This window comes from Bos mutus, chromosome 2 (assembly GCF_027580195.1).
Source record: "Bos mutus isolate GX-2022 chromosome 2, NWIPB_WYAK_1.1, whole genome shotgun sequence".
Classification (NCBI taxonomy): Eukaryota; Metazoa; Chordata; class Mammalia; order Artiodactyla; family Bovidae; genus Bos; species Bos mutus.
The window spans coordinates 15,112,861-15,139,072 of record NC_091618.1 but is presented as its reverse complement, the minus strand read 5'-3'; the positions used below and the strand labels follow the sequence as shown (position 1 = coordinate 15,139,072).

Here is a 26,212-nt window from a genome sequence, read left to right as displayed (position 1 = left end):
ACCAATGTGTTGAAGCATTGAGATATACGGGTTGTTACCACAGCAGAGCCCAGCATACTTTGACCAGTATACAGAAATCAATTGTTGTTTTAGCCATTTAGCATCAAATCTCCTTCCTCCTTGAGGAGGAACATTTCGCCTCCTTATGGACCTCTTTGGTATTGCTAAATCCAGTGATCACTTCCCTGTTCTTATCTGCGTTGATTTCTCAGTGGGATTTGTCATAATTGACCACTCCCCCTGGAAACCTTTTATCTAGGTGTCTGTGACATCATGCCAGCTTGAATTTTCTCCTGTGTCACAGCCCCTGCGTCTCAGTTTCTTTCGCTGGCTTTTCTTCCACTGTTTTACCTCAAAAGTTTGAAGTTTCCCAGGGTTTATTCCTAGGGACCTTTCTCACGGTTTTAAATACCACCCATGAAAGACAGCTGGTTATCTTTTAGTACAATTTCTACCAATCTTTATTAATAACAGAGAACCTATTTTTAGGGACACATTGTGCCCAGTTAAAATCCCCACTGGGATTGTGCTACATATCCCAGTATGGCCATGTGACTACGCATTGGCTAATGAGATGTAAGCAAATATGTGCCGGGCTTTCAAGGCAGTCTTCTTAAAAGGAAAAGTGTACCTTTCTTCTCTTTTCCCTCCCCACTGTCTGGAATGTGGGCCATAATGTGTCGACCTTAAGATTAGAAACTAATTGCTGAGAATGGCAGAGCAGCCTTGAACTTCTATGAATTATTTCTCATGAATTGAGAAATAAATTTCTATCATAAGCCTTTATTTATTTATTTATTTATTTTTGGTATTTGCAACTGAGTCTAATCCTAACCTGACACCTTCCCATTGCTGTTAAAGCGGCTTGCTTGTCTCCCATGTCTCCCATTTGTAAGGCTGATTCCGTATCTTTCCCCAGTCAGACCAGTGGGGGGTCAGAAGAAAGGCACTTCCAGGCACCCCCCAAAATGCTGGGCATCCGTCCACAATTTGTAAGTAACCAAACTACCAGAAGGTTAGAATGGGCTGTGGACCTAGGAATAGTTTAGTAGCTCACAGAAAGTACTGAATGCTAGATTGGAGGGATTTGGATTTTGTAAACCTCTCGCAGATAGGGAGATCCTGTCTGTTTCACCTAGTAATGCCTCCATTTAATAGAAGCTCAATGAATATATTCTTTATTAATTACTGCTTAATATACATCAAAAGATGTATTGGAAGGTAGACCAGTTGGGAATCACTATCTGATTTACCCTCATCAGCTTTTTACAGATGGAGTAAATGAAATATCATTTGCTGGAAGCAGCAGTCGGCCCAACCTCGAGGAAAGGCAAACCGAAAACTCTGCCGCAGGTTCGATGCCGCTAAGGGAGATGATCTTGACGAAAGAGGCCGAGTAAACTATTTGAGTTACCGTCTTCTCAAGATGGCGGCCCTGGAGTCACCTGCCCTCCGAGGAGGCGGGGCTCGGCCCCAGCACGCCCAGCACGCCCCACCCGGCTCGGCCCCGCCCAGCGCCCCCCCTCCGGCATGGGCGGTGCGGGTTGTGAGGTGTCTCCGCGAAGCGCCTGCGCAGTGGGCATCGGCGCGCGGGGCGGAGGCTTTATAACCACTTCGTCAGTACTGCTCGGATTTTATCTCTGGGAGGGCGGCTGAGGCGGCGGCGGCCGGGGCGCCGGCTGTGGGGGCGCTGAGGCGGGAGCTGTGGTGGCGCTGGGCGCCCCTCGCCCCTCGGCCTCTGGGGACCATGGGCTCTGAGAAAGACTCCGAGTCGCCGCGCTCTACATCGCTACACGCGGCTGCGCCCGACCCCAAGTGCCGCAGCGGCGGCCGGCGCCGGCGCCTCACCTTCCACAGCGTCTTCTCCTCCTCGGCCCGTGGCCGCCGCGCCCGAGCCAAACCGCAGGCCGAGCCGCCGCCCCCGGCCGCGCCGCCGCCGCCCACCCCGGCCCAAGCCTCGCCGCCCGAGGCGCTGCCCGCCGAGCCAGCCGCCGAGGCCGAGGCGGAGGCCGCGGCGACAGTGGGGCCCGGGTTAGACGATGAGGAGGCGGCGGAGGGCGGTGGCTCGGGCCCGGAGGAGGTGGAGTGCCCGCTGTGCCTGGTGCGGCTGCCGCCCGAGCGGGCCCCGCGCCTCCTCAGCTGCCCGCACCGCTCGTGCCGGGACTGCCTCCGCCACTACCTGCGCCTGGAGATCAGCGAGAGCCGGGTCCCCATCAGCTGCCCCGAGTGCAGCGAGCGACTCAACCCGCACGACATCCGCCTGCTGCTCGCCGACCCGCCGCTCATGCACAAGTACGAGGAGTTCATGCTGCGCCGCTACCTGGCCTCGGACCCCGACTGCCGCTGGTGCCCAGCCCCGGACTGCGGGTGAGCGCGGGGGCGTGGCCCTGGGGCGGTGGCCGCGGCGGAGGGGACCTGGGGCCGAAGGCTAGACCCTGCGTGTGGCCGGCCGTGAGGGGCGGTCCTCCACGCACCGTGTGTGTGTGTGTCCGTGTCCCAGCGTGGAGGGAGAGGTGAGGGATGACCAGAGGAAGGGAGGCCAGGCGGCAGTTACGGCGGGTAACCGGTAACCATTGGCAAGCCCAGACGGGTGAGGTGAACGCACCCAGTACCCAACCCCTGCCTGAGGACTTGAGGTGGGGGTCGAGCAGTGGGTAAGAAGGGAGCTGTCCATCAAGTCAGGAGGCAGCCAGAGGCTGTTTTTGGTCCGGCGAACGCCCCTCTCCAGAGGAAGCGGGTATCTCTGAATGAGGATAGGGAGGGGATATCTGGCAAAGGACGGAATAAGAACATCATTCTGAAAGGGCAGCGCTTTGGAGGGGTGTGTCCAATTGACTAGGGGCAAACTTCGCAGCGTTGCAGGAGAAGGTGTGCTCTTGCTGAGACCACCACTGCTGAAAGTTGGGATGCAGGTGACTGAAATGGCTCTAGCGGGAAAGGACAGCTCACTGGCAGCGCTCTGGGGGCAACCTGGGCATTGTGGTGTGTCTTCTGTGCCTGGCTATTGTGTGGCCACCCCAGTGGTCCTTACACTGCTGCCTTGGGCAGGGTGTGGAGTGGACAGACCCTTTCTTTGTCCAGAGAGGCAATGGGGGCACTGAGAAGGATGCCCAGAGATTGATATGATTAAGAGAAAATGTGGTTTCCCAACTCCTCCGATCTTGAGTTCTTGATGTTGCACTGTGTAGATGCAGAGACTTAATACCACCAGATTTTGCCATCTAGAGAATTCAGTGGAAAGCCCCCCACCCCACCCCCGGCGCCTCCCGCCCCCACCCTTTACTTTTAAAAATCTGATTGTGTTACTGTCAGTAATAGTAAGTTAATAATAACATCCCATAAATGGTTGCCTGCAGGAAAGAGGGACATCAGAGTGTGTCATTACCTGCTCTGTGACCTTGGCCGGATCATTTTATTCTTGTGTGTCATGTCTTGAGGACAGAAAGGGGCTAGGGACTCCTAGTAAAAAGCTGTATGTTCTTTTCTTTCAAAAGAACTAAGGGCTTTTAATCATAGCCTATATATCAAGGCTCTTTCATGATTTCCATGATGCTGCTATTTGTCTCCTTCAGAAGAAGCTGTCATAGAGTGTTTAGGCGGGGTGAAAGTGAAAGTGAAGTTGCTCAGTCGTTTCCAACTCTTTGGAACCCCATGGACTGTAGCCTATCAGGGTCCTCTGTCCATGGAATTCTCCAGGGAAGAATACTGGAGTGGGTTGCCATTTCCTTCTCCAGGGGATCTTCCCAACCCAGGGATCGAACCCGGGTCTCCCGCATTGCAGGCGGGCGGTTTATCGTCTGAGCCACCAGGGAAGCCCATGTCTAGGGGGGTAAGATGAGTTAATTTCTTATTATTTTTCTATTCTGCCAAACTTATTTAGAATGTATGTGTTATTTAAGCTCACTGAGATGAGGTTTCTAAATTACTTTGAAATGTGGTGGTCAAAGGTTGAGGTGTTTGTCTATGGTAGGTCACTTTCACTTTCAGTTATTAATAATAAGTATCAGAAAAAAACCTTGTAGGCCCTTGGAAAAGTTTGCTTTTATCTGGAGATCTGGTAGTCTTCCTAGCCTTAAGAGGTTAATTTATGGGGTATTGAAGTTTTACAGACAGTATTGATCTATTTTCTGAACTAAGGGAATATTTACTTAAGAGAACACTATTTGGTTCATTTTGGAACCAAATTTGGTTCATATTATCTCCTTTTTGAGATGTGAATTTCCTTGAATTTTAACTGAGAAATGTGGGATCACTGACATTTTATTTCTGGGAAAGTTCTCTTTTTGTTTATTTCTCTGAGTCAATCTCTGTCTTTGCTCACATCAATTAAAATGGACAGGAATTAACTTACAATCTTGATGATAACTCTACACCATTCCTGACTTGGAAGTTATTAAAGTATTAGGCCATTTTTATATTAATCAAGTATTGAATTACTATCATATTATCATCCAGAGTTTTTTTTTAATTAGTTAAAAAATTATAACAATTTTAATATAACTTTTAAATCTGTGGGTTTAAAGAAGGTGAAGTGTAGGGAGAGCAAGCAAACTAGCATCTGAGTATCCATGTGCCAGGCATACATAATTTAATTTGCTCCTTGCAACATAATAAGATACATTTGATCTAGTTTTACAGATAAGGAAACTGAAGTTTAAATGAATTGAGTGACTTACTTAGGGTCATACAACTAGTGGGTGGTGGAACCAGGCTTGGAACACTGGTGTTAATTCCAACCAAGGCCAGTATGCTTTTCTCTCAAAGCTTTAGAAAGCACAAGCTTATCAGCATTATTGGGGATGCTACTGTTTGGGTCATTTCATCAAGTGTGGCCTACAACATTGAGAGAGCCAAAGAGGCTAGAATCTGGTTTCTTTTCTGATTCTTCTTGTTAACTGCCTCTTACCTACTTTTATTTTTCTTATCTAATATAGGCCTAATCTTTTCCTTCCTTGAGAGGCCTAATTGATATTTTCAGAGTGTTTTGAGAATTCAGGTGAAGATATTAGATAAACAGGGAGTAACTTTGTATTTCTATCACTTCTCAAATAGGTGGGGATGTGGCCAGTGGTTTTGCCATCTCTTTTTAATGTCATGAGAAAAATAGTTGTTTTGTTTTAATCAAACTGTTGTTCTTTTGGGTCAGATAAAAGTCATGGATGAGAACTAGAAGAGAAGCCTAAGACCCCAGTTATTTCTTCTCATACCTGATCATCTTACTGACCACAGATCAAGTTTCTGTCAGCCAAATTTATCAAGTTCTTTACTCTGTGTGTGTGTGTGTGTGTGTCTATTTGGTGGGGTGAGGGGAGCATATGAGTGATCTTACAGAGTTCTGATCACTAGTTTCTCTGTGATTGCTCATGATAAAAGCACTATATGTTAAAAGATTATTTGCTTATGAATATTTTTGGAACATAGAAAAAAGTCTTGAATTTTTCTTTTCCTATACTTGAATACAATTTTATTATATTCATAAATAAGGAAACCAATTTCTGTGGGAAAACTTTCACATTAATATTATTAAGTACAGTATTACTGAAGGTAATCTTTCTTTTCTTTTTTTACTGTGCATGCACAGTTTGTGGGATCTTAGTTCTCAGACCAGGGATCGAACCCCAGGCCATGGCAGTGAAAGCTGCTGAGTCTTAACCACTGGACCACCAGGCAATTCCCACCAAGTATAACCTTTAAAACATGCTTTCAAATGAGATAAAATTCATTCAGAATACAGTTAACTGACATTTTTATAGTCCTTTATAATCTTCAGACTGTAACTGTTTTATGCAGGTAGATGGTGGTAAACTCATTTGATAAAGGAGAAGGCAGTTCAGAGAAGTTTAAGTGTGGGACCCAGTGTCTCATAGTTGATAAATAGTACAACTGATCTGCTATCCTTTAGAGTCTCTACTTAAGCACAGGGTCTTTTCAGAAACCTCCAAATCATGTAAACATGTAATGTTTTCCTCTCAAGTGCCCTGTCTTTAAATCTTTCAGAAGCTCTAGATTGTTGTTGTTGTTCAGTCACTAAGTCATGTCCAGGTCTTTGCGACTCCATGAACTGCACCACGCCAGGCTTCCCCGTCCTTCACTAGCTCCCTGAGTTTGCTCAGACTCAAGTCCATTGAATCAGTGATGCTATCCAACCTTCTCATCCTCTGTCACCCGCCTTTTTCTCTTGCCCTCAGTCTTTCGCAGCATCAGGGTCTTTTCCATTGAGTCAACTCTTTGCATCAGGTGGCCAAAATATTGGAGCTTCAGCTTCAGCACCAGTCCTTCCAATGAATATTCAGGGTTGATTTCCTTTGGGATTGATTGGTTTGATCTCCTTACTGTCCGAGGGACTCTCAAGAGTCTTCTCCAGCACCACAGTTGGAAAGCATCAAATCTTCAGGGCTTGGGTTTCTTTATGGTCCAACTCTCACATCTATACATGACTACTAGAAAAACCACAGCTTTGACTATATGGACCTTTTTCGACTATACACTATCTAGGTTTGTCCTAGAAGACTTGAGGGTTTGGCAAAGGAGACAACAGAATATTTCCTGGCATACAGGGGGCAGATCTTCTGTACAGATGAATAGGAGATAAGACTGTCTTGACCTAAATTCTTTGTGCAGTCCACCACTTCAGCCTCTCATTGCTGCCTTTGTCTCCTGCAGAGTCCCCCTGCATACCTGTTCCCAGAAGGTAGTATTGTCTATTGGCCTTCCTAGACAACTGGACTGAATTATCTTAAAAACAGGAAGCTTCTGTTTGTCCCTAATACATTTATGAGAGAAGAGTAAGCTCCCTGAGCAAGACAGATTTCTCAGTCAGTGAAGGAGGATTTTTCCTTTCTGAAGCTTTCTTGAATCTTTTCTCTTAATTTAGCTCTTTAGCTTCATTTTTGCACCTCTGTATCCCCTACAATCCACCATTTACATCATCTTCCAGCCCAATGTATCTTTCTCATATTTGCCGAAGTATTCATTCTAAAACAGAACATTTTATATCAGTCGCCTGCTTAAAACTGCTCATACCTAACCTATAAGATGACTTCTTATGTCTTTAAGAACATATTATTTATATGATCTATCCTTATGATTTAAGAGCCTTTATGGTTTCCAACCATCTTTTGATCTTATTTTCTATTTTTCACCTACATCAGTATTTCCTCAGGGTATAGGTATTATTGAAAAGAAAAATGTGTTGGGATTGAATAAGCTTGGGAAATGTTGGATTGAACAAAATAAAGCAACCCTTATTTCTGAGCTCCTTAGACCCTTTAAACAATTCTGATATACACTGTAAATCTTGTTAATGCTAATATGCAGGGTAAAGAAACATGTTTGTTTTTGTTTTTTGATGACATCTTTAAAGCAGACCTGAAACTTTGGTTGTTTGTAGTTCTCTGAGCTCCTTTAACAGTTATTCTGGCCTGTCTTCTGTTAGTGTCCTTATTTAACACTAAATCTTGTGCTCTGAGTAAATTGAGAGCTCTTCTAGACTAAGATATCTATGTTCCAACTTTTTCTACAACTCTGAACAAAGTCTTTCAATTAGGTCCCAAAAGAATGGTATGAGTAGTTAAATTTTTGATAATGGAGGTAAAGAATACAAACACCACAGTTTTGAGAGGAGAAACAGATAAGAGAAGGGTGGGCAAGAAGAGGACAGACAGGTAATCAGCGGTCCTTTTCGGAATCATATGGTGTTGAACCTTAGGTGAGGTCTGAGTATTGCAAAAAGAACTTAGACATGGTCCTCTTGACAGGATGTTTGGCCTGGTGGAGGAGACAGACAGATAGTTATAAATGCAGTGTAATAGATATTGAAGAAAATACAAGTGTTCTTAGAAGATGAATGAAAGGTTTTGCATGATTGTGTCACTAAAGACTTCATGGAGGAGGTGATACCTAATCAGGGCTTGAAGAATATGAGTAGAAATTTATGGTGGCTCAGACGGTAAAAGTGTCTGTCTACAATGTGGGAGACCCGGGTTCGATCCCTGTATCAGGAAGATCCCCTGGAGAAGGAAATGGCAACCCACTCCAGTACTCTTGCCTGGAGAATCCCATGGATGGAAGACCCTGGTAGGCTACAATCCATGGGGTCGCAAACAGTTGGACACGGCTGAGCGACTTCATTTCACTTCACTTCAAACAAAGATGAGGGTAGAGAAAATTAGGCGTCTTAAACCAGAATGTTACAAGCAAATGCGTGGAGGTATGTAAATTCAGGACTAAGTCTGCGGTCTAATTTGGTTTGCCTCTGGATGTGCAGTGTGGGGAGCATGATCTGGGAAGTGACTTGAGATTGATCTGAAAAGGTAGACTGGATTCAAATTGGTAGGTCTAAGTATGCCATGCAAAGAAGTATAGATTTGAAGGAATTTTTTCTTTCTTTCTTTTTTTTTTTGAAGGATTTTAAGCAAAAGAGTAACATTATGATAGATAAACTTTTGGCATTGGAATTTGGATTGGAGTAGGGAATAAGCAGACCAGATAGTCTTACAGTTGTCTGTTCAAGAGATGACATGGTTTTGAACTAGGGCAGTAAAAAGGAAGGTAGTGATAGTATGGCTCACTCGGCCTGTGTCATCCACCCTTATATATGTTCAGAGTCTGTTTGTAAAGAAGTTACATGGCCTGGAACAGTGAAGTATAGACATAATATAGGAACACATTTCTTTAACTACCAGGATTTGTTGGCACTTAATCAAATTTATACTAATGGGATTTCCATCCCCCAGGCTAGAGTAAGGTATTGTGGTCTAGCCTGTCACATTATAATGTTTCTGAAGATGGCAAATTGACAGAATTAATAAGTTGTATGAACTTAAGAGGGAGAAAGGATGCTTCTGTTTTCTTGGCATCATGTAATTTCCTAGACCTTACATTTAGCTTCTAATTAGCAAACCTGAATGCTCTGTTGAGCTAAGAAAGCAGAGTAGGAGAGAGATCCAATGTAGGCCAGAGAAGAGAAAGAACAAAACAGTTTTTTTTTTCTTTTCTTTTTTTGACTACCTAGAGTAGGAGATTGCCCTATTCAGAATATAGGAATTTACTCCTCAAAAGGGCTTATACAGAATTTTAGGATTAAGTTACAATAATTGGCATATAGAAAGCCAATAGATACATAGATAAGTTTAAAAGATTGCTTTAGGGAAATGTAATGGCCCAAGAGAAGAGACCTGGGTAAAATAAAAAACCCAAAGAGGAGAGGGTCTCTATATCATTCCTTCAAAACAGGTGTTTTAAGCATGAATCAGTGTGCTAGACCCTGGAGATTAAAAAATGGTTGGTATTTTTTCTTGCTTAGTCTGGTTGGAAGAAGCATACATAAAAACAGATATTTACTGTATAATGTGTTAAGTATTGTGAAGTAATTATGCACAGACAGGAAGTGGGCAACCAACTGCCTGGAGAGGTTAAGTGGATTTTATAGAAAGGATGACATTTGAGCTGGTTCTTAAACAGATTAGTATTTGCCAGGGCAAGAAGTAAGCAAAGGGCATTTCAAGGCAGAAAGGAATAGAATATGCAAAGGCCAGGAAGTACGACAACATGTGCTGTGTATTTATACCATAACTTTCAGGGCAAGATCTCAAATGCAGTTTTAAAACATGTTTAGTTACACTTGAAAGCGGCAAGCACCTATACTTCCATTTTAGGGATAGAATCTAAAGTTGGGAGATTTTAATTAGCTCAGTGTCATGCAGTATGAGTCAGGGGCAAAGAGCCTAGACCAGGCACCCAAAAACCGGAATGCCAAGTCTCGTGCCCTGAGTAATTCTGTGTCACAATAATGGTTGCTGTAGGTTCATGAGTATTTGAGGTTATTTTACTTCCTTCAGAATTCCACACCCAAAATTGATATTGTCAGTCCTATCAAATGTTCTTTAAAAAAAAAGAAAAAGAAAAATCTGTTAATAAATATTACTTCCACTATGTGAGGTAGAAATGTATCATGAAATGTTCAAAGGCTTCCTGACTGGCAATCTGTCTAATTTGTATTGTCTTGTCTGAAGTTGACTTAATACTTTTTTCTGAGATCACCTAGTACCTTTCTTATTTAACACAAAATAGCAAGCAAATCACTTTCTTCAAGAAAAATGTTGTTTATCTTTAGTAGTTATTTTGCAACTAGGTGGGATAAATTTGCTCAGAACTCCTACAGGATATGAATCATTTGCATTTATACATTGAACTCACTTTGCTCTTTTTGAAAAGTGTTTTAATACAGCCTGTATTGTGTAACATAGATGAAACCTTGTCATTGATATTTTCAGTGTCATTCTCAAATCAACTTGCAAAATCTATGATAAGCCTGGAACTTAAGTTGCTGTCATAAATATCTAGTGTACAATCAAATAAGCAAACTGTAAAATAGATCTAAGAAAATGCTATTATTCTTTTGTTTAAGTTGTTTGAGGTCTTTGGCTGTTGGAGGAGAGCATGGAATAGGGGATGACAACACCAAGCCTGCAATCGTTGACTTGTTTAAAAATTGTTTGAAAAAAAAAAAAAATTGTTTGAACTTTCACTACTGCTGTCTTCCCTTCTTCGTTTGTTTAAATTACTTTTTTTTTAAAATTCTTATTTTAAATGCATCCACTTACTAGGGTAGCCTGTGCATTTAGTTGAGATTTTTAGAGTTAGAAAGGCTAATAGTTGTAAATACATTGGATTGTTTGTAGGAAAATAATTCTTGCTAAATAAACATGAATTGTAAGAAACAGTTAATTCTGGTTGGTGCTGATAGATTCTGAATTGTGTTTCATAACTAAGAATATTTTATCAGAAGGGATTAGGAGGAAATAATCGCCATATTCCATGTTGATTAATAAGACTGATGAGTGGTATTCTTGGATTCTGGAACCTGTCAAGAAAGAAGATATTTCAAGGTGTACATTCAAGTTGGAAAAAATTATGGAAAGATAAAATGAGCTTTCAATTGTCTTTCAGTCTGTCATCAGGTCAATTTCACTGTGAAACCTAAAAACGAAAAAGTATTGAAATCATAAAACTCCCAGAAGAAAATATAGGAAGAACACTGTTTGACATAAATTGTAGCAGTATTTTTTTTTTCATCTGTCTCCTAAAGCAGAGGCAATAGCAAAAATAAATGATCCTTGGACTTCCCTGGTGGTCCAGTGGATAAGAATCTAGCTGCCAATGCAGGGGACATGGGTTCGATCCCTGGTTCTGGAAAATTCCACATGCCCGGGAGCAACTAAGCCCACTTGTTACAACTACTGAGCCCAAGCTCTTGAGCCCATGAGCTGCATCTATTGAGTCCGCATACCACAACTCCTGAAGCCCATGCTCTGGAGAGTGTACTCTGCAGTAAAAGAAGCCGCCACAGTGAGAAGCCCCGAACCGCAGTAAAGAGGAGCCTCTACTCACTGCAACTAGAGAAAGCTTGTGCACAGCAACAAAGACTCAGCACAGCCAAAAAAAAAATAAGTAATTTTTTTAAAAAGTATTTCTTAAAAAAAATAAATGAGACCTGATTAAACTTAAAAGCTTCTGTACCACAAAGGAAACCATTGACAAAACAAAAAGACAACCTACTGAATGAGAGAAAATATTTTCTAATGATATGAGTGATAAGGAGTTAATATCCAAAATATATAAGCAGCTCATACAAATCAACATCAAAAAAACAAAAACAGTCCAGTTGAAAAATGGGCAGACTTGAATAGACATTTTTCCAGAGAAGACATACAAATGACCAACAGTCACATGAAGAGATGCTCAGCATCATTCATTAATCATCAGAGAAATGCAAATTAAAATCAGTGAGATGTTACCTACACCTCTCAGAATGGCTATCATCAACATGGCCACAAATAACAAATGCCGGCAAGGATGCAGAGAAAAGGGAACCCTCATACACCGTTGGTGGCAATGTAAATTGTGTCACTATTATGAAAAACAGTATGGAGATTTCTCCAAAAATTAAAAATAGAATTACCATGTGTGCATGCGTGCTAAATTGCTTCAGTCATGTCCAACTCTTTGCTACCCTGTGTACTGTAGCCTGCCAGGCTCCTCTGTCTATGGGATTCTCCAGGCAAGAATACTGGAGTGGGTTGTCCTGCCCTCCTCCAGGGGATCGTCCCAATCCAGGGATGGAGCCTGTGTCTCTTATGTTTCCTGCATTGGCAGGCAGGTTCTTTACCACTAGTGCCACCTGCGAAGCCCCTGGAACCCAGCAATTCCATTCCTGGGTATTTATCTGAAAAAAAAAAAAAAAAACCCAACACCAGTTGAAAAAGATACATGCACCTTTATAGCAGCATTTATAACAGCATTATTTGCTGTTGCCAAAATATGAAAGTTGCCAAGATATGCAGTTGCCGAGATATAAGACTTCCCTGATAGCCCAGCTGGTAAAGAATCTGCCTGCAATGCAGGAGACCCCAGTTCAATTCCTGGATTGGAAAGATCTGCTGCAGAAGGGATAGGCTACCCACTCCAGTATTCTTGGGTTTCCCTTGTGGCTCAGCTGGTAAAGAATTTGCCTGCAATTCAGGAGACCTGGATTCGACCCCTGGGTTAGGAAGATCCCTGCAGAAGGGAAGGACTACCCACTCTGGTATTCTGACTTGGAGAATTCTGTGAACTGTATAGTCCATGGGGTCACAAAGAGTCGGACATGAATGAGTGACTTTGACTTTCACTTTTAAGATATGAAAACAACGTAAGTGTCCATCAACAGATGAATGGATTTTAAAAATATGGTGTACATATACAATAGAATGCTACTCAGCCATAAAAAATGAAATTTTGCCATTTTCAACAACATTGTTGGACCCAGAAGATATTATGCTAAATGAAATAAGCCAGAGAAAGAAAAATATAGATGATATTACTTATATGTGCAATCTAAAAAATAAACTAGTGACTATTAAAAAACAGACACACAGATATAGAGAACAAACTAGCGGTTACCCTTGGGGGAGAGGGGAGGGATATGGGACAGACAGGATAGGGGCAGGGCATTAAGAGGTACAAACTACTATGTCTTAAAATGTTACAGGGATACATAGTACAACACAGGGAATATAGCCAAAATTTTATAACTATAAATGGAATACAGCTTAAAAGTTGTGAATCATTGTTGTACCCCTGAAACATATAATATTGTACATGAACTATACCACAGTTTTTTTAAAAGTATACTTGCTTTAGTTTTTTCTATTGTTCTTGATTATACAAATGTTCTGTCCTTTAAATAAATTCTGATTTCTCTAAATATAGCAAACCATCGAAAGGAAATAGTTTTGTACCCTTATTTATGAAACTTGCTATGACAAACTGTTCCCAAAGCAGCTTAAACTATGACTGAATACATGCTAGGAATTCAGGCTGAAAGTCCAGTTGTTAAGACTCTGTGCTTCCACTGCAGGGGACATGGGTTCAAACTCTGGTTGGAACTTTCTCACACAGAATATGCGTGCGTGTTACACATATGTGTGTTCTTTCCTCTATATCATATGAACTGTGGGGTACACCAAACAGTGTTACCCCACTGGAACCAATGCATAATGTCTTAGCTTATTTATATCTTGTCCTATTTCCTTACCCAGGTATGCAGTTATTGCCTATGGCTGTGCCAGCTGCCCAAAGCTGACCTGTGAGAGGGAAGGCTGCCAGACTGAGTTCTGTTACCACTGCAAGCAAATATGGCATCCAAATCAGACATGCGATATGGCCCGTCAGCAGAGGGCACAGACATTGCGAGTCCGCACCAAGCACACTTCAGGTCTCAGTTATGGACAAGAATCTGGACCAGGTATAAGTTGGCGTAGTCTCATTTGTCTCTTTATTTGATATTTCATAATGTGAGCCCAAAGTTGGGAGAGATTACCTTAATGTATGATTCAAGGATTAGAAAGCAGAAACTATTTGCTAATACTCTCAATACTATATTTAATATGTAGCTTCTCTCTCTGGCCGTTTATAGGCTGTCCAACCCAGGTGAATTGGAATAAAGCAAAACTGAATTCTGTAGTTTCTACCTTCTTAGTAATATGTCTCAAATTGGAGAGCAGTTAGGTACTTTTGCTAGGGGCATTTTCAGTCCTTTCATCATGAGCAGAAAGACATTTAGTATTAGACCTATCCTGTTTTCCTACTAGCTTTAAGTACATCACTGTTTTTGGAAGTAGGGTACAGATTTGAGGAAAGCAAATGATGTTAGTATGGATTAATGATTAACCTTAAAAGGAGGAATATCACACATTCAGTTTCAACCTTGCCATGTCAAAGGAAACCTGTTTTAAAATGTCAGTGGGCTTACTAACTTTTATAAATGTGCTTTATTTCACTCATGTCATTTGGGAAAAGCTAGTAGGAAAGATTTACCAATCACTTTTTCCTGGCACAACCTAATCTCCTTTTTGTTTTTAATAGGTTAGTTCCTAGCTTGCTGTGAAAATTACCAGGTGTATGCTACTTAGCACACACAGTGTTTTTAGGTTTTGAATTTTAAAGTATCATGGCAAGAGGCTGTGGAGTGTGTTAACAACAAACCACAGTAATACTTGTTGAACCTGTGAAAGGAGTTTCCTGAACTAAGATTTTTCAAGACTTAAAGCCAAATGCAGGCTACAGACTGTTCTTCCTGTAGAACTGTGCTTTTAATTTGCCAGCCTATTGACTGCTGAAATTCCATTTTTCTTGGAACCATCTTTCTCCCTAGGGAAGTCTCTTTGCTCAGAGTGTGGCTCACGTGCTGTGTAAGATGCCAGTTTGGGGGATAGGCAGCTCAATATGAGACAGGATCCATTTTATGAAATTTCCTGAGGTCTAGACGTAGCCAGCCTTCCAGCGAAGTGGGTTTGCACAATCTGGAATCCTCAGTCAGAAATTCTTGACTGTCTCATTTCTTATGCATACTCCTGGGAATAATAAAACCAAACTAGGTTTAAATAGGGGTATTTTTCTACCCATTCTTCTTCCCTCCCCTCAGCAGATGACATCAAGCCATGCCCACGATGCAGTGCTTACATTATCAAGATGAATGATGGAAGCTGTAATCATATGACCTGTGCAGTGTGTGGCTGTGAATTCTGTTGGCTTTGTATGAAAGAGATCTCAGATTTGCATTACCTCAGGTGAGATGAGAATAATTTTTTTTTTTTTTGAGTATAATTGCTTTACAATGTGTTAGTCTCTGCTGTACAATGAAGTAAATAAATCAGCTAAAATGTACACTTATATCTCCTCCCTCTTGAACCTCCCTTCTGCCTCCACCGTCCCACCCATCTAGGTCATCACAGAGCACCAAGCTGAGCTCCCTGTGCTATACTGCTGTTTCTCACTAGCTCTCTGCTTTACACACAGTAGTGTATGTATGTCAGTCCTACTCTCCCAGTTCATCTCACCCTTCCCTCTGACATCCTTTTACGTAAATCAGTAAGAGAACAAGACCATAAAAACAGTAGGTCCATTGTTTTTATTTATAATCTTCATCTCTTACTGATTGAGGGTAAAGGATGTCAAAGAGACATCATCTGTCCTCTCATTACAGCATTCAGTTCAGTTCAGTCGCTCAGTCATGTCTGACTCTTCGCGACCCCATGAATTGCAGCACACCAGGCCTCCCTGTCCATCACCAACTCCTGGAATTCACTCAAACCCACATCCATCGAGTCGGTGATGCCATCCAGCCATCTCATCCTCTGCGTCCCCTTCTCTTCTGCCCCCAATCCCTCGCAGCATCAGAGTCTTTTCCAGTGAGTCATCTCTTTGCATGAGGTGGCCAAAGTACTGGAGTTTCAGCTTTAGCATCATTCCTTCCAAAGAACACCCAGGACTGATCTCCTTTAGAATGGACTGGTTGGATCTCCTTGCAGTCCAAGGGACTCTCAAGAGTCTTCTCCAACACCACAGTTCAAAAGCATCAATTCTTTGGCGCTCAGCTTTCTTCACAGTCCAACTCTCACATCCATGCATGACTACTGGAAAAACCATAGCCTTGACTAGACAGACCTTTGTTGGCAAAGTAATGTCTCTGCTTTTTAATATGCTATCTAGGTTGGTCATAACTTTCCTTCCAAGGAGTAAGCGTCTTTTAATTTCATGGCTGCAGTCACCATCTGCAGTGATTTTGGAGCCCAAAAAAATAAAGTCTGACACTGTTTCCACTGTTTCCCCATCTATTTCCCATGAAGTGATGGGACCAGATGCCATTACAGCATAAGGAAGCTATAAAAACTTCCTCTGAAACACCCTTCCAATCATGTTTTTCTCCAGCTCAGCAACTTCCAGTGACTGTTTTCCCTTACCTTCCAGATAGAGTTCAACTTCCTTAGGATGGTTTTTAAGGTTTTTTTTACAGTCTGGCCCCAATATACTTTTTACTTTTTTCCATTTTGCTTTCATACATACTGTATCCCAGATTATCTGTGTCTCTTCTGTGCTCTTAGCTCCCTGACCGTTCATGTTCTTTCCTTTGCCTGGAATGCCTTCTAATCACCTCACCTCCCAGCAACCCCATTTTATCTCAACCTGTTCAGTTCTTATCAAGTCTTCAAGAGCCACTTTAAATGCCATTCCATCTGTGATGCCTTCCCCCAGCTTCTTCTGCCTCATTCTTCTTTACTGACATTCTTTACATGTTCCTTTATAAACACTATGACTGTTACTTCGTTTACATGTCTAATTTTGTTAAGCTATATTATGAATCTTAGGCCGATGTTAACCTTTTTACAGTACCTTGGATGTAGTAGTCATTGAAATATTGTCCTGAAGGAGGTAATATTTACAAATTTAACATTCATTGTGTAGATGAAACACTTTCATTTCCAATTTAGCAAACATTTGAGTACTTACAGTATACCAGTTATTACGGACCTAGGAGTACATAAGACGTGACCCCTAACTTTCAAAATTGCTTACCCTGTCTAGTAGAAAAGACAGCACAAAGGGAGTAAACAAAAATGGCTGGACTCAGAACGACTAAGTGTAAAAGTGGGCAAACTCAGAGTATGAAACTGCTGTAAAGGGTGTGATGAAATATTTTTATATCTTATCCCAGGAACATGATTTGCAGTATCTATATATGCCAAGAAAACTATGCAAATCAAAGAGAGTTCCTTCACTGCAGAATACAAAATGTTTGGATGAGATGTCAAGTGTATAGACTTACAGGTTCCTGTGTAGTATCACACAAAGAAGTAGGTTCATTTTGGTGGGTTAGAGAGGATGGAGTTCAGCAGAAAAGAATGGAAAAGAGGTTTCAAGTTTAGAGACCTGCCTTTACAAAAAAAATAAAGAGCCAGAACTCTAAATAGTTTCCCCTCATGCAATATATTCATTTCTTATAACCTTCTATAACTATTAACTCTTGCTCTTATCAAACTCTCTGGTAACAACAGCAGCATTTGTAATATTGACATTAACTTTGGCATATTTCCTCTGCAGCCCCTCTGGCTGTACATTCTGGGGCAAGAAGCCATGGAGCCGTAAGAAGAAAATTCTGTGGCAGCTGGGCACATTGATTGGTGCTCCAGTGGGGATTTCCCTCATTGCTGGCATTGCCATTCCTGCCATGGTCATCGGCATTCCTGTTTATGTTGGTAGGAAGGTAAGATGTTGAGTTCTGTCCCTCTTCCATCTTCAGATCTGTTGGTAGAGTTTTGAAGGAAATGGGGAGGAGCTTATATTTCAGAGCTGCCTAAAAGCCAACTGGTTCTTGAATAATAACATTAATTTCTTAGATGGATTTTCATAAACCCCCAAGAGATCTAAAAGTTCTTTTTAACATCCTGGGCCTGGTTTGTCTCAGTGACTTAAAGGTTGAAATGCTTACTTCATTCCCCTACATTGTCTCTTGTATTAACTTTTTCATATTAGTTTATACCTTCCTGGGGCTTCCCTGGTGGCTCAGAGGTTAAAGCGTCTGCCTCTATTGCGGGAGACCTGGGTTCGATCCCTGGGTCTGGAAGATCCTCTGGAGAAGAAATGGCAACCCACTCCAGTATTCTTGCCTGGAGAATCCCATGGACAGAGGAGCGTGGTGGGCTACAGTCCACGGGGTCACAAAGAGTCAGACACGACTGAGCAACTTAACTATACCTTCCTGGTCTGAGTTAGATTAAAATGTGAGAAAGATGTCTCTTTGAGATGAGGGACTATGTTTTAATATAGATAACTTATAAGGGAATATTTACTTATCCTTTTTCTCCCCAGCAAAAAGATTGATGTCCTAACTCACTGACAGGTATTTTCTTTCTTCTTAGATTCATAGCAGGTATGAGGGAAGGAAAACCTCCAAACATAAGAGGAATTTGGCGATCACAGGAGGAGTGACTTTGTCGGTCATCGCATCCCCTGTCATTGCTGCGGTTAGCGTTGGTAAGAAGCTAGCCAAGATTACGACTCCCTCTACCACCTGGCCTCACCCCACCCCACCTACTCCAATCAGCTTTCTGGCCTCACAGTTTAGCCAGCTGGCCAGATGTTTCACCTCTGGAGGCTCCTACATTTTTATGTCAGACCCACCTTGGGAGTTAACTCTTGTAGGCACTGTTATTATTATTATTATCAAGCTTCCCTGGTGGCTCAGATGGTACAGAACCTGCCTACAATGTGGGAGACCTGGGTTTGATCCTCGCGTCGGGAAGATCTCCTGGAGAAGAGAATGGCAACCTACTCCAGTATGTTTGCCTAGAGAATTCCATGGACAGAAGGGCCTAGAAGGCTACCGTCCAAGGGGTCTCAAAGAGTCGGACATGACTGAGCAAATAACACTTCACTTTCGTTATTATTATCAGCCACGCTAAAGTATCAGAGTTTGGGATCTTTTATTCTTAAGTTAGTACCTAGAACTCCATCTGGCACATAAAAAAAGGTTGAATTAAAGGATATTACTTTAAGGCCTAGGTTTTCACCTTTTCTCTTCCCTCTCCACTTGCCATAAAACCCACAAAACAAAATTTTTATATACTTAATGCCTCATAGTATTTTGGGAGGCATGAGGGTTTGTTTTAGAATAATAATAAGATAACTCCATTTGCCAGGAGCAGGTCTGAGGGTTTGCCTGTATTAATTCATTTAATCCTCACAACAGCATAGTTGTGACAGAAGGTATAGTAAGTTGTCCCGTTAGCTGGGACATGAATCAGGGCAGTCTGATTTCAGAGTCTGGGCTCTTAACAATTAAGCCTTTCTGCCTTCCACAGCAGTAAGATTTTAGAATTAACACTCAGGGGTGGGGCAGGGATCCTAAACCCTCAGTCACTTATTTCATGTTTGATTATTAATTTGTTCTGGGATTAGCATCTCAGCAATGAAGGGAAGTGGGGAAACGAAAGCAACATACATGTGCTGTGCTGGGCCCTATGCATGCATTGATCGTTGGCAGCCCAAGGAAGACATGTCCAAGGTTGTAATGGCTGGTAAATTGAATCCAGGATGGTAACCCAGGCCTTTCTGATTCCAAGTCCAGTCATCATTCTGTTAGACCAGGCTGCGTCTTTAGCACAGTCATATTCTTTCTTTGACCCTTTATAAAGTGGTTTGTCCGTCTTCACCTATGGGAAGGAGAATTCAGGACAGCTGCAACCCGATGGCTTGCTGACGTGTTTCCTTCTCTTCCCAGGTATTGGCGTCCCTATCATGCTGGCTTATGTCTATGGGGTTGTGCCTATTTCTCTCTGTCGAGGAGGTGGCTGTGGAGTTAGTACAGCCAATGGAAAGGGAGTGAAAATTGAGTTTGATGAAGATGATGGTCCAATCACAGGTAAAAGAATTTTCATTTCCCTTTGAATTTATGGGACACAAGATAAAAGTCAGTGAAATTCAGCACATTTTACAGAGAGATTGACATTGGATTACTTTGGATAATGAGCTTTATAGGAGGTAAAGTATTTTTAGCTTTTAATTTCTTTGTTCCAGAGTTATTAGGTTAATTCCTCTGGTACTTGCCTCTGTGTGGCAGGTACTCCAAGTAACTCTTAAATATGCTGGTAATAGTAAATTATATAAGTATAATAAAGTCTTATATCTGCACAATACTTTATAATTTTCAGAAGACTTTACACAGTTATTATTTCACTTGGTTTTTACAACAGCTCTGAAGAGAGAGGACTAGGGCTGTTATTATCCCCGATTAACTGGAACTTCTTTATGCCTTTGTCTCAACATCTGTTAAATGGGTTTAAGAACTTCTGAAGAGCTGGAACTGTAGCAGGTCTTCTGACTTATGCTTTGATATTGTTTCCACTTTACCATATTAACTAGCCTGAGACACAGAGATCCCCAGAGATTTTTCAGACTTCCTACTAGAATCAGCACATGACCTAAATGTATTTGGAAATATTTATGTTTGATTAGGTGGCATCTGTAGCATAATGGAAAGAATAGTGGACTCAGAATCACATGGTAGTATTGTGTGACTGACCATAGACAAGGCATTTAGTTCTAAGCTTTCATTTCCTCATCTAAAATTGAGGTTACTAGTCCCTATTTCTTGGGAAAATTAAATGTGAGCATATGTTAAAATACCTGATACATGGTGGCTGCATGTAGATGCTATTCATTAAGTGAATAAACGAGTGTTTTTCTATATGACTGTTCTCTACTCTAAAGAGTCATTGCAAGAAGATGCCAGACCCTGTTTTGATGTTGTGCTATGTTCAATTGTGATGTTTGGTTCCATCCCCAGTGGCAGATGCCTGGCGAGCCCTCAAGAATCCCAGCATTGGGGAAAGCAGCATTGAAGGTCTAACTAGCGTACTGAGCACCAGTGGAAGCCCTACCGATGGACTCAGCGTTATGCAAGGTCCATACAGCGAAACAGCCAGCTTTGCAGCCCTCTCAGGGGGCACACTGAGTGGTGGCATTCTTTCCAGTGGCAAGGGAAAATACAGCAGGTAAGCGATTTCTGACAGAACTAGTTGGAATTATAAGAAGTAACATATCATGTTGAGCCATTTCTCTGTACCAGGCACGTCTCATATAGCATCTCATTTTAATCTAATCATCAATGGGGTTTTGGTTTTTTTTTTAACTTTTGCAATTAGAAAACAGGCTAAAAAGGTTGAGTGACACAACATAAAAATTCTGTTTTTCTTCCCACTGTACCATAGTGACTCCATATAAAGAATAATCTTGACTTCAGATCCTCCCTCTACTGTGTTAGGCTGCCTCTTTTAGGAAGGGGAAGCATGCATTTTTGTAGAATTCCCAAGACTGTGCCCTCCATTAGGCTTGTCACTGGCTTTTAGTTGAACAGCATTTATGCTGTATCTTGTTGGCTTATTGGTACTGTGACCTTATAACCTTCCTGTTCTGATTCCCATTTGATAAGAAAAATCAATTCTATACACTTGTGTTCGGAATATGTAAGTCTTTATGACTAAAATGGTTGTGACTTGGTTGGTTGTTTCACCAGGTAGATAAAACAGAACACATTCAGAGGAGCATAGCAGATGTTACGTGAGAAGCAGTTATTTGAATGCACTGGAGAAGAGAGGCCTGAGGAGGGGTAAAGGTGATACAGAACAAGGTACAGAGGTAGAGGAGATGCTTACCTTCAGGTATCGGAAGGGCCTTGAAGTGGAAAGAAGGATTAAGACTTCTGCCTCATGCCAAGAGATAGATTAAGATGATTCGGCAGAGGCTAGAGGGAAACAAATTTTGTTTCATTACAGTGACTGTAGGAAAAATCTGTATAAAGTCCAAAGAAGGAATGGATTATATCAGTAGATACTGAGCTCTGTACCTCTGGAAGTATTTGAAGTGAGACCAGAGGGCCAACTGGCTATTAGGAGGTCAAGCAGCAGTTGGCAGATGGGCTGGATCCCACACCTGAATGCGTGTCACTCGCTTGAGAGCCTTTTAAAAATAGATTGCAGTGCCCTATCCCAGAATTAATAAATTAGAATCTCCCAGAGTGGGACCTAGGAATCTCTGTTTTGAAAATTCTCCCCAGCTGATTCTAGCATAACCATTGCACAGACCAGCTTCTGGGAACCACCCAAGGAGATGGCCTTTGTGAAAGGCCTCTTCCAGTTCTGAGAGTGATCTATGGCAGAGCTGAAACTAGGACCCAGGTCTCTGACTCAATGCACTTCCCACTACACTGCTTCATTTTCCTGGACTAAGGCACATTCCTGAAGGGCATCTAAGGCTGGAGGAGCAGAGCAGAGACTCAGACAGCAGGATGGAGGTTGACTGAATGTGCAGCTGTAGGCTGCTGCTGACCTGTTGGTGTCTCCTGACTGTGGTTCTCTCTTGTTAGGGGATCCCGCCTCCACATGCTGGAGAATTCACTGCTGTGCTTTGTTAAAACCAACACCCCTGTAAATAAGCAGACATAATTGGGGACTGACTTGCTGAAACTGCAGCTTAGCCAGGCCAGCTGTTCCAGTTCTGTGAAAGCCTTTTATAGGAAGTGAATGAGTCAGATGGGTTTGACTGTGAAACCCATTATGAGGAAATACTTAAATGTGCAACCAAATGATATTGGAGCCAAGATAGGAAAAGCTATGGGTCCTCTGAGACACCATTGGGAAAGTTTGCTGCCGTTGTTGGAGGCTGACTCTTACGTGTCCTTGAAGCTGAATGTTTAAGTTCCTAGTACATGGAAGACATGGAGGGTAAAGTGTAAATGAGATGTGGCCTCTCCTCTTGGAGCTCACAACTGAGTGTGAGAGAGATGTGTAAATTGATTTAATACATAGGTAGTTGCTGTGAAGCACTTTGCAGAAAGTGGTTTGACGGAAGAAGGGAGGGAGATAATGGTTCCTTTGTTGTTAAGAACTGAGTATGAATTTGTCACATAGAGAAAGGAAACTTCAAAGAGAGGGACTAGCATATGCAAAGTCAGAGAGGTATACAATGTGTATAGGTGTGTAAGGGGAAAAAATCCAATGTGATTAGGATTTAGGATCTGTGGTTAGAGGTGGAACTGGAAACAGAGCTTGGAGGCAGATCAGGTAGACCTTAAATGCCCAATGGTAAGAGGGAGCCAAGAGAGGGGCTCTTAGAGTGATTAGGTTATTATCCACTTTGGCACTGATCTGAAAGTTGTTTGACTTGAACTTATGGCTACTGGAGACAGCACAATTGCAGTTACCCACGCGGGAGCTGTTAAGAGCCTGAAGTTAAGCAGTAGCAGTGGGGATGGAAAGGAGGGGACGATTTCAAAAGATAACTTTAAGAGAGAAAATGTGTGGGCATCTCTTTGAGCTATTTGGCATTTGGAGAAGATCAGATCAACTCAATTTGCAAGAGAATAATGTAAGAGGTATGTGCCAGGAAGCAGACTGTCTTGGAATACCCAGGTCTCATATTAACTTAAACGTCCCCTCTTTACACAGGTTAGAAGTCCAAGCCGATGTCCAAAAGGAAATTTTCCCTAAAGACACAGCCAGTCTTGGTGCAATTAGTGACAACGCAAGCACTCGTGCCATGGCCGGTTCCATAATCAGTTCCTACAACCCACAGGACAGGTATGTGAACAGTCAGATGCCTAGGAGAAGTTGCATTTTTTGGTTGAGTTTTGGCCCTAGAAGCTCAATGCCTCATGTTAGGGCTCTGTGTACCATACAGTGGGATACATGGTGTGTATACCCTGTGAATTCATTGAGCACATTCTTGGTATGGGAGTGTTTGGCATCTCTTGATTGATTCTTCTTGTTAGCACTTGATTTTTAGAGGTTTTTTCTTCCTTTTTCTTTTTTTTTTTGGCTGTTTTAACAGTGTAATTATTCACATGGAACTTAACAGGCTAGATGGGTATTCACTGATGTCTGTGGCTCTATGGTTTCTGCTCTTACGTTGATCCTTGCTTGACGTGGCTCCTTGTAGCCTATTTCTCTATTTTTGAGAAGCTCGTGTATCTGGTATGGTGTGATTACAGCACTCCCTACTGGAGAGATTCTGGTTTCTTCTCATTGTAGCGGAGAAGTAAAAAGCTGTGACTCTTTCACTTTCATATTTTGAGGAAGATAGTGTGAGGTTCTGATCCTTACTTGAATTTTGGAAGCTCATTTTTAGTTGTTTAAAGAAATTGGCAGAATAACTAATAAGGATATATAGCACAGGAAACTCTTTTCAATATTCTGTAATGACCTATGTGGGGAAAGAATCTTTAAAAAGAGTGGCTATGTGTATAGGTATAACTGATTCACTTTGCAGTACAGCAGAAACTAATGCAACATTGTAAATCAGCTATACTCCAATAAAAATTTTAAAAGAAATAAATTGTCAGAGATGTTTGTGTGCGTATTTTAAATCAGCAAGGAGATCTCATTGTTCTTCTCCATCTTATTTGAGTACTAGATTAAATTTTATTTTCTCTAAAAGTGAGCTCTAGTCTACTATTTACCTATTTTTTTGGACTTTCTAATCCTGAACCCACAAACTGCTTTTACCAACAGGTGTAGCATGACCCATGCATGATTCAGCAAAGTGGATTTTGTCTCCACAGAGAATGCAACAATATGGAAATCCAAGTGGACATTGAAGCCAAACCAAGTCACTATCAGCTAGTGAGTGGCAGCAGTACAGAGGACTCACTCCATGTTCATGCACAGATGGCAGAGAATGAAGAAGAAGGCGGCGGTGGTAGTTCCGGCAGCAGTGGCAACGGTGAAGAGGACCCCCCCTGCAAACACCAAAGCTGTGAACAGAAAGACTGCCTGGCCAGCAAACCTTGGGACATCAGCCTGGCCCAGCCCGAGAGCATCCGCAGTGACCTTGAGAGCTCTGATACACAGTCAGATGACGTGCCAGACATCACCTCAGATGAGTGTGGCTCCCCTCGCTCCCAAGCCGCAGCCTGCCCCTCAACACCCAGAGCCCCCAGTGCACCAAGCCCAAGTGCCCATATGAACCTCTCTGCCCCAGCTGAGGGCAAGACTATCTTGAGGCCAGAAGATGCAGAAGCCAGAGTATGAAGTGGAATGAATGCTCCTGTTTTGAGAAGCACACTTGTAACTGCATCTTTTGGAATCTTTTTGGGGGGCAGGGATTTCTGTACTTTTATTTCAGAGATTCTCTGGTCACAGGTTTTCCCCAGGGAAATTCTGAGAAATTTGCAGTTTCTTACCAGATGAAACATGGAAATTTTGCCCTTAGTTCCATGCATCCCCACATCTCCGCCCCCCCTACCCTTTTTTAGTTTTAATTTATTGGTTAAACTTATGGTGGCAATCCGTGAGGTGTGTCAAAGAGTGTACAGATGTATGTGTGTATATTGTATGTATGCTAACATATTACTGAAGGACACATTTTAATAAATAAAAATTTCTGTCGTAATTCAGCTCCTCTCATTTTCCTTGGCTTGGATAGTCCTCCAGAGCCAAGTGTTTGATTGAAACAGACCACTACATCTTTAACAGTCTATAAATCTGAACTTTCCTAATCCCAGGGAAGAAAGATGGTATTCTAACCAGACTGGAAGGAAGTAAAGTCGCTCAGTCGTGTCCGATTCTTTGTGACCCCACGGACTGCAGCCTCCCAGGCTCCTCTGTCCATGGGATTTTCCAGGCGAAAGTACTGGAGTGGGGTGCCATTCATATATAAACCCACGACTCCTAGCATGACAGAAAGCAAAGCCAAGATTGTCTTGGACTGTGTAGTCAGACTGAAGAATTAGCTGGAGTCAGTCAGATGCCCTCTAGAGGCAGCTGTGCAGTTTTCCTGTTAAGCTGTATTTACCCCTTTTTGCATTATACTCACTGTTAGAAATGTGCTTCCAAGGAGGGAAGGGGTGTCAGTTCTACTGGCTCTTCAGAAATCCCAGTGAATGTTGCATGGTTGTACGTTGGGGAACAGAGGATTCTTCCTAGATGAAGAAATGTACCTATTCTGCTTAATCACCAAGCAATACCTAGGTGTTTGTTACGCTTTCCAGTACACATTCCCTGTTGCAAAAAACAACTTTCTAGTTTTGCCAATCTAGTTTTAAGTAAGGGACAAAGGAATCTGACTAGAACTTGTAGTGAAAGGAGAGAGGAGACATGCCATCAAAATCACAGCATATTTAATTTTATCTCATCTTATAAATTTGTCAGAATTGAGCTACTCCTTGGTTTTGGCTCTGTCGAGAATAATGGTCTTAGAAATGAATGTTCATACATAGTATAGCAGAAAAATTAAAAGATTCATGAGACCTGATGTGAGTTTCCAAATCTGGCAGTAATTTACTTTGTGACTGTTTGAATCAGTTACTCTCATGCCCCTAATTTACTGACTCTCAGAC

At 42.1% G+C, this 26,212-nt stretch overlaps 1 protein-coding gene across 2 annotated transcripts; it reads left to right on the top strand.

Annotated features, from left to right (window-relative positions):
• Positions 1–1,613: 1,613 nt before the first annotated feature.
• Positions 1,614–25,286, top strand: RNF19B (ring finger protein 19B). 2 transcript variants are annotated; one of them, XM_070384982.1, is made up of 9 exons: positions 1,614–2,367; positions 13,581–13,786; positions 14,969–15,110; positions 17,422–17,584; positions 18,240–18,354; positions 19,601–19,741; positions 20,666–20,873; positions 23,325–23,456; positions 24,437–25,286. In XM_070384982.1, the coding sequence occupies exons 1-9, from the start codon at positions 1,748–1,750 to the stop codon at positions 24,903–24,905; spliced, it is 2,196 nt and encodes a 731-aa protein (XP_070241083.1). In that variant the 5' UTR covers positions 1,614–1,747; the 3' UTR covers positions 24,906–25,286. The 2 variants fall into 2 exon arrangements, with proteins under 2 accessions (XP_070241083.1, XP_070241076.1); XM_070384975.1 differs by having other exon boundaries at positions 14,966–15,110.
• Positions 25,287–26,212: the final 926 nt, after the last annotated feature.